The sequence below is a fragment of the Hyla sarda genome, chromosome 4 (assembly GCF_029499605.1).
Source record: "Hyla sarda isolate aHylSar1 chromosome 4, aHylSar1.hap1, whole genome shotgun sequence".
NCBI classification, from domain to species: Eukaryota; Metazoa; Chordata; class Amphibia; order Anura; family Hylidae; genus Hyla; species Hyla sarda.
Window position 1 is genome coordinate 176,912,113 of NC_079192.1, and position 13,534 is coordinate 176,925,646.

Sequence of the window (13,534 nt, forward strand, 5' to 3'; positions counted from 1 at the left end):
TTGGGGGACACCACACCCACCCATTTCTTCAGTTTATTTTGTCCGGATACCCTTTTCTGGTTCTTGGGTTTTTCTTGGGTCCTTCGGACATGTTTCTTCGTTGGCTTATCCTACTACTGTGTGACGAAACTGATTACCTCACTTCCAGTGGGCGGGTATATCCTGCCAGGGTGGAGACGACTTTTTTTCCCTAGTGTCAGCGCCTCCTAGTGGCAAGAGCATATACCCATCAGTATAGGTGTCCCCCAATGAAGTCTACGAGAGAGAGAGAGATTTTACGGTGAGCTCAAAAAATCTCCTTATCTTCAGTGGCACTTGTTAGTTTGGAATTAAAGTTTTAATACCCAAAGACCTGAACATACTTAGGCTGCAAAAAAGAAAAAAGATAATGTTTCAAAATGCCCTCTTTGTGTGTTTTGGACCAGTACATATTAAATGAGTTGCTATATACACTGAACAGCCATAACATGAAAACCATCATTCAGGTCCTCCTTGTCCCAACAAACAGCTCGGAGATACCAGAATGCATTGCTCCAACTTTCCCATAGAGATGCATTGAGGGGTTGTGTCGGCCACTGCTTCATGTGAAAGGAGAGCCGGGGTGCTGTTTGGGAGATTGCAGGGGTTCCTAGCAGTCAGACGCCCTGCGATATGACACTAAGGGGATACATTTTTGTGTCCTAGAGTACTCTTTAAACCCTCTTGCTGATTAATCAGTTGTCAAAGTCAATGAAGTCCTTGCTTGTCCACTTTTTCTACTTTCAATACATCAACTTGAGAAACTGATCGTTCACTTGATGCCTAATATATCTAACCCTTTCACAAGTGCTGTTGTCATGACAAAGTTGTGTTGTTCACATGAACACTTGTCGGTGGATTTTAACCCCTTAGGGACCCAGGATGTCAGGGGACATCCTGACACCCTGGGCTTTAAGGACCCAGGGCGTCCTGGCGTATTCCGGTCCCTGCCGCGCGCCGGGCAGAGATCGGAACGGCATGTCTGCTGAAATCCTTCAGCAGACATGCCGTGCAAATGCCGAGGGGGGGTCCCGGGACTCCCGCATGTCGGCGATCGCCGGAGATCGCTTGCGAAATCATGCAAGCGATCTTGGCGATTCGGGTCACTTGTGACCCGATGACCCAGAAATAAATGGTGATCGGCGGTGTACAATTCACCGCCAACCACTTGTCGTTGCTGGGGAGCGGGGACAATACGGTCACCGCCCCAGCAACGCTGCTATTGGCTGGCGATTGTCCAGCCAATAGCAGAGCGGCAGAGGAGGGGTTAACGGCTCCTTCCCGCTGCTACACCCGCTCTCTTCGTTCAGTCAGCGGGTGCAGCAGTGAGAAGCCGTGGATCCCCCCTCAGAGCTCCGGAGCCCCCTCAGGAGCATTAGAATAGGGACAGCGGTTTGCAGGGAAAGGTAGGAGTAAATTAGTAAAAAAAAAAAAAGTTAAATAAAAGTAAAAAAAAGTGGAAAAAAAAAGTACCCCCCCCCCCCCCACCCCCTAATAGGTCCCCAGGGTCTGATCCCTGACCCCTGGTCCTATTAGGGGTTCAGGGAGCTGCGTGCTCAACCCCTTTTTTTTTATTTATTTTTTTGGCCGCAGTTTTTTTTTTTTTTTATAGTAAAAAAAAAAATCCCCCCTGACCTGCAACGGCAGGTGATTGGCGGTGAATTGTACACCGCCGATCACCATTTATTTCTGGGTCATCGGGTCACAAGTGACCCGAATCGACAAGATCGCTTGCGTGATTTCGCAAGCGATCTCTGGCGATCGACGACATGCGGGGGTCCCGGGACCCCCCCCCCTCGGCATTTGCACGGCATGTCTGCTGAAGGATATCAGCAGACATGCCATTCCGATCTCTGCCCCCAGGGTCCTATTAAGGTCTGATCCCTTACCCCGGGTCCTATTAGGGGTTCAGGGAGCCGCGTTTGCCACCCCCTTTTTTGGCCACAGCTTTTTTTTTTCTATTACTGTTAAACTTTTTACACCAAGCACAGTACATACTTCCCTCCGTGTCCCCCCCCCCCCCACCACCACCACCGTAGAAAAAAGGCGATGGCCCGCCGGGCATTTTCGGCAGCGGAGGCTTACTCTTTTCAGCCTCCGAATCTGCCAGTGAGGACGAGGAAGATCCTACTTTTTTGTGTTCTTCCTCGCCCTCCTCATCATCTAGCAGTGATGATGAGTCCCCTGTACGGCGGCGGAGACGCCGCCAGGCGAGGCCACGCACCCCCCATGAAAGTGACCCAGTGGCCCACACTAGTACGGGTGGCAATGCCGCTCGTAATAGGAGTCCGGCACCCCAGACAAGTGCACCGAAGCCCCCTTCCGATGACCCTGTCTGGAGCCCCCCAGAGGGTTACCAGCCACGGATTCCTGAGTTTGTTGGCGACTCAGGAATCCGGATTGACATGGCTGGCTTCACTGATCTGGACTTTTTAAAGTTTTTTCTCAGTGTCAGCCTGGTCAATCACATGGTGGAGCAAACGAACTTGTATGCCCAGCAGTTCATTGCCCACCACCCCGATTCCTTTTTGGCCAGGTCCAATGAATGGCGCGCCATTGAGGCAGCGGAAATGAGGACATTTTGGGGCCTCACGCTGCATATGGGCCTGGACAAAAACAAAGTGCTCGTCATTACTGGAGCGGGGACATCCTCTTTCAGATCCCGCTTTACGATTACACTGAAGCGGTTCGAGGCCATTCGGAAATGCCTGCATTATGCAGATAATGCAGCATGTCCGCCCCGAGGTGATCCCGCCTATGACCGGCTTTGCAAAAAAATTTTGGAGGCCTACGTACCGCTCAGGGACCTCTCGGTAGATGAGTCTCTCATCAGTTTTAAGGGGAGACTCATCTTCAGCCAGTATATTCCCTCAAAGCGGGTGCAGTATTGCGTGAAGCTCTATAAACTCTGCGAGAGTACCTCCGGGTACACTTGCAGGTTTAGAGTATATGAGGGACGAGATTCCCGCATTGAACCCCCAGATTGTTCCCCCACTCTGGGTGTTAGCGGGAAAATCGTTTGGGACCTTATGCACCCATTGCTGGATAAGGGTTACCACGTGTACGTGGACAACTTTTATACCAGCATCCCTCTCTTCACATCCCTTGCCGCCATATCGACATCTGCTTGTGGGACCGTGCGGAAGAACCAGAGAGGCCTCCCTCTAAATTTGGTCCAGACGCCTATCCCCAAGGGTGAGTCCCGTGACCTGACCCATGATAACCTGTTGTTGGTGAAGAATAAGGATAAGAGGGATGTCCTTATGCTGAACACTATTCATGGGAATGGCAGCACCCCTGTCCCTGTGCGAGGTACCGTGGGACCGGTCCTCAAGCCAGATTGTATTCTGGACTACAATCGGTATATGGGGGGGAGTTGATCTCTCAGATAAAGTCCTCAAGCCATATAATGCCATGCACAAAACACGGGTATGGTACAAAAAAGTTGCGGTCTACTCGGTACAGGTTGCCATGTACAACGCTTTTGTACTATCCCAGTACGCTGGCAACACAGGGACATTCCTCCAGTACCAATAAGAAGTCCTAAGGTTCCTGATCTTTGCTGACCGGGAAAGAGCCGGCCGGACTTCCCAAGGGTCTGGAGTTATAGGCGCCAGGATCGTCCCAGGCCAACACTTTCCAGGTGAGATCCCCCCCAATGGAAAGAAACGACGATCCCAGAAAAAATGCAGACTGTGTTTCCGGAAGGGGATGCGCAAGGACACCACATATCAATGCGACACTTGCCCAGATAATCCGGGCCTCTGCATAAACTGCTTCAGGGAGTATCACACTTCCATGGAGCACTAAATTTTCCCTTTTCATTTGAATTTTCCATAATTTGACCAATGTACCAAGTCCAGAGTAGATTCCAAAATATAACCCCCATAAATCACTAAATTGCCCCAAAAAAAACAAAAAAAAAAAAATACCTGATAAGACCTCTGGGGGTGTTTTTTCAAAAATGGGTCATAGGTCACTGAGTCACTATCATCGGGGACTTTTTTTATGTTGCCTCAAATGCGAAGCGCTCTCTCTCCACCTGAGCGGGGTGCGCATGTGAGGCAACAGGTTAGGGACGGCCACACACATCACATTCCCAGAATGATGACTCAGAGCATAGGGTTTGGGGCAGGCATATTTTTTTTTAGTTTTGGCTATGCTCTGGGTCATCATTCTGGGAACATATCCTGTTTTATTATGTTTTATAATTTTCTGCCCCACTGTACCCCATATTACGGGCCTCTGTACCCCACCTGTCTACCCCAGTTACGGCCCGTTGTCCCCCATAGTGTTCCCCTATTTTAGGGCTCAGTGCTCCCCCCCCCCCCCTCAAGGAGTGTTAATGGGGGGGGGGGGGGGTCCCACATCCTGGCTGCTATGAAAAGCTCAAGGCCCCTGACTGACCTCCCACTCCAAGACCTGGTGTGCACCCGCGGAGCCAAAATCATTTAAAAATAAGGTGTGTCCTTACTCCAAAGAAATGTATTTACAAATTTTGGGGGGTCTTCTCTGCTATTATCCCTTGTAAAAATGTGAAATTTTGGGGAAAACCCACATTTTAGTGAAAAAAAATGCAAAAGTCGTGAAACCCCTGTGGGGTATTAAGGCTTACTTTACCCCTTGTTACGTTCCTCAAGGGGTCTAGTTTCCAAAATGGTATGCCATGTGGGGGTTATTTTGCTGTCCTGGCACCATAGGGGCTTCCTAAATGCGACATGCCCCCCGAGCAAAATTTGCTCTCAAAAAGCCAAATATCACTCCTTCTCTTCTGAGCATTGTAGTTCGCCCGTAGTGCACTTCAGGTCCACTTATGGGGTACTTCCATACTCAGAAGAGATGGGGTTACAAATTTGGGGGGTATCTTCTGCTATTAACCCTTGCAAAAATGTGAAATTTGGGGGGAAACACACTTTTTTTTTTTTTAACATATGCAAAAGTCATGAAACCCCTGTGAGGTATTAAGGCTCACTTTATTCCTTATGTTCCTCAAGGGGTCTAGTTTCCAAAATGGTATGGCATTTGCTCTCAAAAAGCCAAATAACCAAATGGGGTTACAAATTTTGGGGGGTATTTTCTGCTATTAACCCTTGCAAAAATGTGAAATTTGGGGGGGGGGGGGGACGGAGAAACACACATTTTAGTGCAATTTTTTTTTTTTTTTAACATAGGTAAAAGTCCTGGAACACCTGTGGGGTATTAAGGCTCACTTTATTCCTTGTTACGTTCCTCAAGGGGTCTAGTTTCCCAAAATGGTATGCCATGTTTTTTTTTTTTTTGCTGTTCTGGCACCATAGGGGCTTCCTAAATGCAACATGCCCCCCCAAAAACCATTTCAGAAAAACGTACTCTCCAAAATCCCCTTGTCGCTCCTTCGCTTCTGAGCCCTCTACTGCGCCCGCCGAACAATTTACATAGACATATGAGGTATGTGCTTACTCGAGAGAAAGTGGGCTACAAATATAAGTATACATTTTCTCCTTTTACCCCTTGTAAAAATTCAAAAATTGGGTCTACAAGAACAATGAAGATTGTGAATTTTCTCCTTCACTTTGCTGCTATTCCTGTGAAACACCTAAAGGGTTAAAACACTTACTGATTGTCATTTTGAATACTTTGGGGGGTGTAGTTTTTATAATGGGGTCATTTGTCGAGCATTTCTAAGATGAATACTAGAGATGAGCGAACTTACAGTAAATTCGATTCGTCACGAACTTCTCGGCTCGGCAGTTGATTTTTCCTGCGTAAATTAGTTCAGCCTTCAGGTGCTCCGGTGGGCTGGAAAAGGCTGGAAAGAGTCTCCTAGGACTGTATGCACCTTTTCCAGCCCACCGGAGCACCGGAAAGCTGAACTCATTTATGCAGGAAAAGTCATCAACTGCCGAGCCGAGAAGTTTGTGATGAATCGAATTTACTGTAAGTTCGCTCATCTCTAATGAAGACCCTTCAAATCCACTTCAAACCTGAACTGGTCCCTGAAAAATAGTGAGTTTGAAAAGTTTGTGAAAAATTGGAAAATTGCTGCTGAACTTTGAAGCCCTCTGGTGTCTTCCAAAAGTAAAAACATGTCAACTTTATGATGCAAACATAAAGTAGACATATTGGAAATGTGAATAAAAAAATATTTATTTGGAATATCCATTTTCCTTACAAGCAGAGAGCTTCAAAGTTAGAAAAATGCAAAATTTTCAAATTTTTCATCAAATTTTGGGATTTTTCACCAAGAAAGGATGCAAGTTACCACAAGATTTTACCACTGTGTTAAAGTAGAATATGTCACGAAAAAACAATCTTGGAATCAGAATGATAACTAAAAGCATTCCAGAGTTATTAATGTTTAAAGTGACAGTGGTCAGATGTGCAAAAAACGCTCTGGTCCTAAGGTGTAAAATGGCTGGGTCCTTAAGGGGTTAATGTTATGCCTGTTCAGTTTGTGTATTACTCTGTGAGGGTTATTTTCACAATTTACACTGTGATCCTCCTGAATTTCCAATAAAAACAACTTCTGACATGTCGATCTGACGTCAAAAGTTGTTGATCGGTCCGGGTCTCACTCATGTGATTGACACTGCGAGTTATCAGCCGGAAAGCAGGCGGCATTGTGCTGCGCTCTACATCTGACTGAGAAATCTGTACATTTCTCTGCATAGAAGTCTGCAGAGAAATGTATGGATCTCCCAGCTGGCCAGGGAGCAGAGTGCAATGCAATAAACTCTTGATCGCAGCAGATCTCAACAGGAGTTGTAGTTGAAATAACACTTCAAGATGGCTACTCATAAATTGTTAGTAGATTTTTCAGCTGCCTCTACATGCTCACAGCTGATTGGCCTGTAATGTGGCTACTACAGTGAAGGGCAAAGCTCTTTCCTATTTTGCATTTTTTTCCCTTTTGTCTACAAATAACTTTGAAATTAATAAGTTTTCTGATATTCCTTGATTCCAGGGCACTGTACATTTATTAAGGGGTTAAAATACATATAACATAAAATCAAGGACAATAGATATGAATGACAAGCAATGATAGGCTGATGCAGAGAAGGCGGCAGAGGGGACCCTGCCCATGAGGCTTACAATCTGCAAGATGAGGGAAGTGGCTGTTTACAGTGCAATACAGTGACAGCAGGATTATTGTAAGTTGTAGCCTATTTGGAAAAGACGGGATTTCAAGTTTCTTTTGAAGGGCTTGATGGGTGGAGATTGTGACAGATTTGTGGGGGTAGTGAGTAGGGGGTAGTTCAGAAGAAATTGCTGTCTGAGCAACAGACCAGGGGAGAGCACAAGCAGAAGACTTGTGAGGATATTACAAGCTCATGAGATCAGGACAGAGGTGTATAGAGGAGACAGGTTGTGGACATCCCTATATGTATTTTTGTTAACATTTTAAACTGAATGTGTTGGGCAAATGGGTGGCTGGTGAAAGCATTAGCAGAGTAGGAGTGATGGGAGAAGTGGATTAGTCAGGCAGCAAAGTTATAGATGGATTGGAGGGGGAGCAAGGCAAGGTTGTTAGATGGATGTTGCAATAGTCCAGGTGGGAGATGAGGAGCGCATGTACCAGCAGTTTGTTGGGTCAAATGTATTTGAGATGGAGGTGTTAAGGATATGGATGTGCAGTTTAAATGACAGAGCAGAATGAAAGGTTATCCTGAGGCAGCAGACTTGTAGAGTCAGAGGGGGAAAATAATGAATTCTGCTATGTTGAGTTTTAGGAAGCTGGCGGAAAAGAAGGAACATCTTGCTGATTTAGTTTTGTATATGTTTTTAAAAAATGTTTTCCCCTCCTTTTGACAGTGTTGGCTCTGGTCACTACACAGCCTATGCAACCCATGAAGGACGCTGGTTCCATTTCAACGACAGTACAGTAACCCTTACAGAGGAGGAGACGGTGATGAAGGCAAAAGCCTATATTTTGTTCTATGTGGAACGTCCAGTCTCAACCATTTCAGAAAAACTTTAAATACCTCTCTTTGTTCCCTCGAACTGCCCATCCCTCCACTAATACTTGATTGAAAAATGTTTTAATTCATGCACTTTCACAGCTCTTTGTCTGGCTGTTATTGGTGGAGTAAGCTGTTCTGACAGAACTTGATTGACCCTCTTTCCCCGTGCTGCCAAAGAGGCCTGCAGTTTTCTCTTTACATTGTAGACCTCCTCCAAAACAAATTAAGATGCAATCACTATATGCTCGGACATTTAAATTAGTAAAAACCTGGTGTTCAATGGAATCACATAAGGCTTTCAGAGGTTCAAGCTGTAGTAACGTTCCAAATCTCCACTGCCTTTCTGGCTGGTCTTAAGCAAAGGCCCAGAAGTGTTTTACTTTGACTAATATACATGTAAACAGCTTTTAAAAGCTGGCTGGTAAAATCTGTAATCCGATTTTAATATAGCAGAGTCCTGCACAATAATTTGGATACCCCTGAGCAGTTAAGCTATGTAGTCTTGACCGCCTCCCCTTACAAATATATACTGCCTGTTTGAGGGGGTGACCACCCAAAGCTGATAAAGTATATTTACAGTGTTCCTTTAAATGTTTGGCAGATGTTTAATTACTTCAGCCACCAGTCTTTGACTTACTAGTTGCTTATGTATTAGGGCTCATTCACACTACCTTTATGTCATACAGGGACCGGATCTGGTTGGGAAAAGTGCAAACCGTGTGCTCCCGTATCCCAGCCGGAAAATCGGATACGGGTCAGAGTGACTATCTGACTCTAGTCGGCTCATTTAAATGAATGAAATGCGGGCTGGTCCGGCTTGGATACGGGAGCGCCCCGTTTGCACATTTCCCAACTGGAACCGGTCCCTTTATGACATAAACGTAGTGTGAACCCAACCTAACTCTAAAGTGGGATAGCACAGTCCTGCCTGATGATTGTCAGCTTGTCTTGCAGATTAGGTGGGCCTATCTGATTATCAGGGGGCTAACTAATGATCCTGGCGGTGCCTTTCATCAAGGTGCCTGAACCGAAGATCTGATCCTTAAAGGAGTATTCCGGGCAAAAACATTTTATCCCCTATCCAAAGGATGGGGGGGGGATATGATGTCTGATCGCGGGGGAGCCCACCGCTGGGACCTCTGCGATCTCCCTGCAGCACCCGCATTCTATGCGTGAGCTGCGTCTACAGTTTCGGAAACCTTTGGGTTTCCGTGACTGGGGACGTGACGTCACGCCACGCACCCTCCATTCATGTCTATGGGAGGGGGCGTGCTGCAGGGAGCTTGCGGGGGGGTCCCAGCGGCGGGCCCCCTTGATCAGACATCTTATCCCCTATCCTTTGGATAGGGGATAAAAAAATTTGCCCCGAATACCCCTTTAATGCAAGAGTTCTCCATTCTTCTGTTGTCTTGCCTTGTAGATGTCTTTATACACATTCATTTGAATGATTTTATACTTTAAAATGGCGTCCATTTCATTCTATTTCAAAACTACCATCACATTCCTTTTATTGAGCTTTTCAATTATAGATGGTATATTGTTTAATTGAAATATCATGCTGTTTTGTTCAGCAGTCAATATAAAACTTCATACAGCAACATTCCTGTCTCTGGTCTTATTATCTTTTATTACGGTCTTCCTCCTCCTGATGTCTTCTTTTGTGATCGTGAATGTAAAATACACACCTGAAAAATTTCAGCAAAATACTGTAATATTACTGCAATTTGTAAATACGCCCTTATTAAATATCCTCACAATTGGGGAGATTTATCAAAACGGGTAGAGGAAGAATGGTTCAGTTGCCAATAACCAAAAACGAACACCTTAAGGACATGTACATGCTTCCGGTATATGAAGTGCACTCAGGAGCTGAGTGCTCATCATAGTGGGTTGGTCGCGGCTGCTAAATGCAGCTGGGACCCATAGCTAATGCTGGACGTCACCAATCAGGATGATGTCCAGTATTAACTCTTTATCTTTTCAAAAGAGTTTTATTAAGGGTTTTATATAAACATCAAAATGCAGAACATGGACAGTAGTTTGTGACCGAATTAAAGGAGAACTGTATTGCAATACAACTTATAAGTTACCCTAACCCTGTTTGTTCAGCAATGAAATATAAGCACTGTAAGAAGATTCGGTGAGTGCAGCTTCATTCTCTTTCTACTTGATGCACATTTATTGTAATAGGCAGGAGGCTTGGCACCACTGCATCAGTGCGCATACAGCTGAACAGACACTTGTGCTCAACATTGTTGTAAGACAAGCAGTCTTTAGTGCAAGCCCACCTACCTCACCTGCAACTTATAAGTTATAGATCGCAGGGGGTCAGATTGCTTGGCCCCTCCCGCGATCTCCTGTTCAGGAAGGGGGTGTTTTATCCCATGAGATACATGGAGGGGGTGTGTCTGCCATGGCTTCCTGCTGGGGACGACATGGCGCTTCCTGCAGACTGCCGTGGCCCCATACAGGAGATCGGGGGGCGGGGCCTTAGCAGTCAGGCCCCCCTCGATCTATAACTTATTCCCTGTCCTTCAGATGCCGCGTTCAGCATTTATTGTGGCATCTGCAAGGCATAAAAACGAATCCTGGCAGCTCAGCCACAATTGGTGGCACAACAAAAAAAGATCTTATATGGCTCGGTAAGTAGAAAATGTAAAGGAGAAGTCCCATGCCTAAAAATGGATAGGGGATAAGTTTTAGCTCGCTAGGGCTTTGACCTCTGGGTGCCCCCGCGATCTCCTGTATGGGGCCCTCCCTAGTAGCAGCATGTCACAACCCCGACCCGAAGTGGGGGCCACCACTCTCCCTCCAAAAATCTCTATGGGAGAGCCAAAGAGAGCCGAATGACTCTTCCAAAGAAATATGGAGGGGGCGTGGAAGCCCCCTCTTCATGCAGGGGTTGTGACACGCTGCTCACGGGGAGTGTCGGGGCCCAGTACACCCATACAGGAGATCGCTATTGATGAAGGCAATAATATTTTGTTTATTTTTTTGTATTTTCACCATTTGGATATGTATGATAGCACTCGGCCACCTCTCTGCACTTCTGGACTAAATCTGATTGTTGCATCAGGAGCATCCAGGCTGAAGCAAGCAGAACTGTGATGTCTATCAACACTTAAAGGATAAATGGTCTTATTCCTAACTTTTACTGTTTTCCCAAACGTTTAATAACTTGGCACCACACAAAGAAAAGGTGCTTCATAGGTATAGGTGTGTGTGTGTGTGTGTTTGTTTGTGTATGTGTGTGTATATATACACGGTGTGTATATATATATATATATATATATATATATATATATATACATATATTGTTACACAAGTACGTGTGAGATGCCAAGCATTTAGATTGATAGTTGCCCCAATTAACTATTACACTGACAGAAAAGGCAGCAGATCTGATTTCCTCTATGGGGGCATACAGCAGCTAATAAGTACTTGTATTGTTTTAAGTAGAGGTAATTTAAAATCTGTAACTTTCTGATACCAGTTGGTTTGAAAAAAATAAAGCAAAACATTTTTTGGGGAATACTCCTTTAGGAGCTATTCACATGTACAGTATTCTGTGCAGATTTAATGTGCAGGATTTCAAGCTGTGACCAGTCATTTAGTTTACAATCAAATCTGCAGCAGGAAATCCTGCGCATCAAATCAGCGCAGAATTCTGTACATGTGAATAGACCCTTAAGGCTGGGTTTCCACTTGGCAGTTTTTTTTCTTTATTGTTCTTTTTACTGTTACTGCAGTTTTTGAGCCAAAGCTAGAAGTTGACCCAGCATAAAGGAGAAGTTTAAAGGGGTATTCCAGGAAAAAACTTTTTATATATATATATATATCAACTGGCTCCAGAAAGTTAAACAGATTTGTAAATGACTTCTATTAAAAAATCTTAATCCTTTCAGTACTTATGAGCTTCTGAAGTTAAGGTTGTTCTTTTCTGTCTAAGTGCTCTCTGATGACACGTCTCGGGAACCGCCCAGTTTAGAAGGTTTGCTTTGGGGATTTGCTTCTAAACTGGGCGTTTCCCGAGACACGTGTCATCAGAGAGCACTTAGACAGAAAAGAACAACCTTAACTTCAGAAGCTCATAAGTACTGAAAGGATTAAGATTTTTTTAATAGAAGTAATTTACAAATCTGTTTAACTTTCTGGAGCCAGTTGATATATAAAAAAAAGTTGTTTTTTTTTCCTGGATAACCCCTTTAAGTTCCTCCTTTATATTTCCCATTCCTTTTTTTTAAATACACTCCTGGCTTTGGCTCAAAAACTGTAGTGACCATTTAACCCCTTAAGGACTCCACCTACAGACCTATATGAGGGTTTTTATTTTTATTTTTGCACTACCAATTTTACTTTGTAATGACATTGATAATTTCCCCCACAAAATCTACGGCAAAACAAAAAAATGATTTGTGGCACATTGGAAAAAAAAGCACGCCATTTTGTAATTTCTGGCAGAATACCATTTCTCCACAGTGCACTTTTCAGTAAACATGACACCTTATCTTTATTTTGTAGGTCCATACGATTAAAATAATACCCAACTTATAACTTATATAGGTTTGATTTTGTTTTACTTCTGTTAAGAAAATGACAACTTTTTTGCACGAAAATTAGTTTGTTTAAAGCTTTCCTCTTCTGACCCCTGTAACTTTTTTTTCGTTACACAGAAATATGGGCTAATTTTTTGCGCTGTGATTTTTTATTTTTTTTTATCTGTACCAGTTTTATTTTGATAGGATTTTTTGATATTTTTTTGTATATTTTCAGGTTTACAAAGTGATCAAAAATATGCAATTTCGGAATTTGGTATTTTTTTACATATACGCCATTCACAGTGCGGTTTAATTAATGTTATATTTTTTATAGTTCGGACATTGGCGTGGCGATACCACATATTAATCACACTTATTAAAGGACATGTCCGGTGCTCACTCTTCTTATTTTATCCGTTCCGGGCTGAAAAATAAAAGAAAACAAATTTTCTCTTACCTGCCTAGGCTCCCCCGGTGCTTCAGTACTGGTGTTCGGTCCCCGGGCTGTATTCTTCTTACTTCCTGTTAGCCCGGCACGTCACACGGAGCTTCAACCTATCACCGGCCGCAGCGATGTCCTGCCTCGGCCAGTGATAGGCTGAAGCTCCATGTGACGTGCCGGGCTAACAGGAAGTAAGAAGAATACAGCCCGGGGACCTAACGCCTGTACCGGAGCACCGGGGAAGCCTAGGCAGGCAAGAGAGAGCTTTTTTTTTTTTTTTTTTTTTTTTTTTTTTTTTTTGCAGCCTGGAACGGATACAATAAGAAAAGTGAGCACCGGACATGTCCTTTAACTTTTGTTCGTTTTACTTTTTTTGACACTCTTTTTTAGTAGTTCCCATAGGGGATTATTACATGCAATCCTTGGATTGCATACAATGTTCAATGCTATGCTAGCATAGATCAGTGTAATCGGAGCCCTATTGCTCCAGGCTGCTGAGGCTTCCTGGAGCATCAAGCCAACCATTGAACAGTGAAGAGGCAGAAAGGGCATTCTTGCCGTCCTCTCAGCTGATTGGGGCACCGTGGTTTTAACGC

At 44.4% G+C, this 13,534-nt stretch overlaps 2 protein-coding genes across 6 annotated transcripts in view; both read left to right on the forward strand.

Annotated features, from left to right (window-relative positions):
• Window positions 1-9,556, forward strand: part of USP3 (ubiquitin specific peptidase 3) — a 55,708-nt gene extending 46,152 nt beyond the window's left edge. For all 5 annotated transcript variants that reach the window (XM_056572848.1, XM_056572852.1, XM_056572849.1 and 2 more), the window contains exon 15: window positions 7,810-9,556. In XM_056572848.1, the coding sequence (XP_056428823.1) occupies window positions 7,810-7,975 (166 nt within the window). In that variant the 3' untranslated portion in view covers window positions 7,976-9,556. The remainder of the gene's footprint in view (window positions 1-7,809) is intronic.
• LOC130368733 (piggyBac transposable element-derived protein 4-like) lies at window positions 2,056-4,344 on the forward strand. Its single transcript, XM_056572859.1, has 2 exons — window positions 2,056-3,191; window positions 4,066-4,344. The coding sequence occupies exons 1-2, from the start codon at window positions 2,424-2,426 to the stop codon at window positions 4,324-4,326; spliced, it is 1,029 nt and encodes a 342-aa protein (XP_056428834.1). The 5' UTR covers window positions 2,056-2,423; the 3' UTR covers window positions 4,327-4,344.
• Window positions 9,557-13,534: the final 3,978 nt, after the last annotated feature.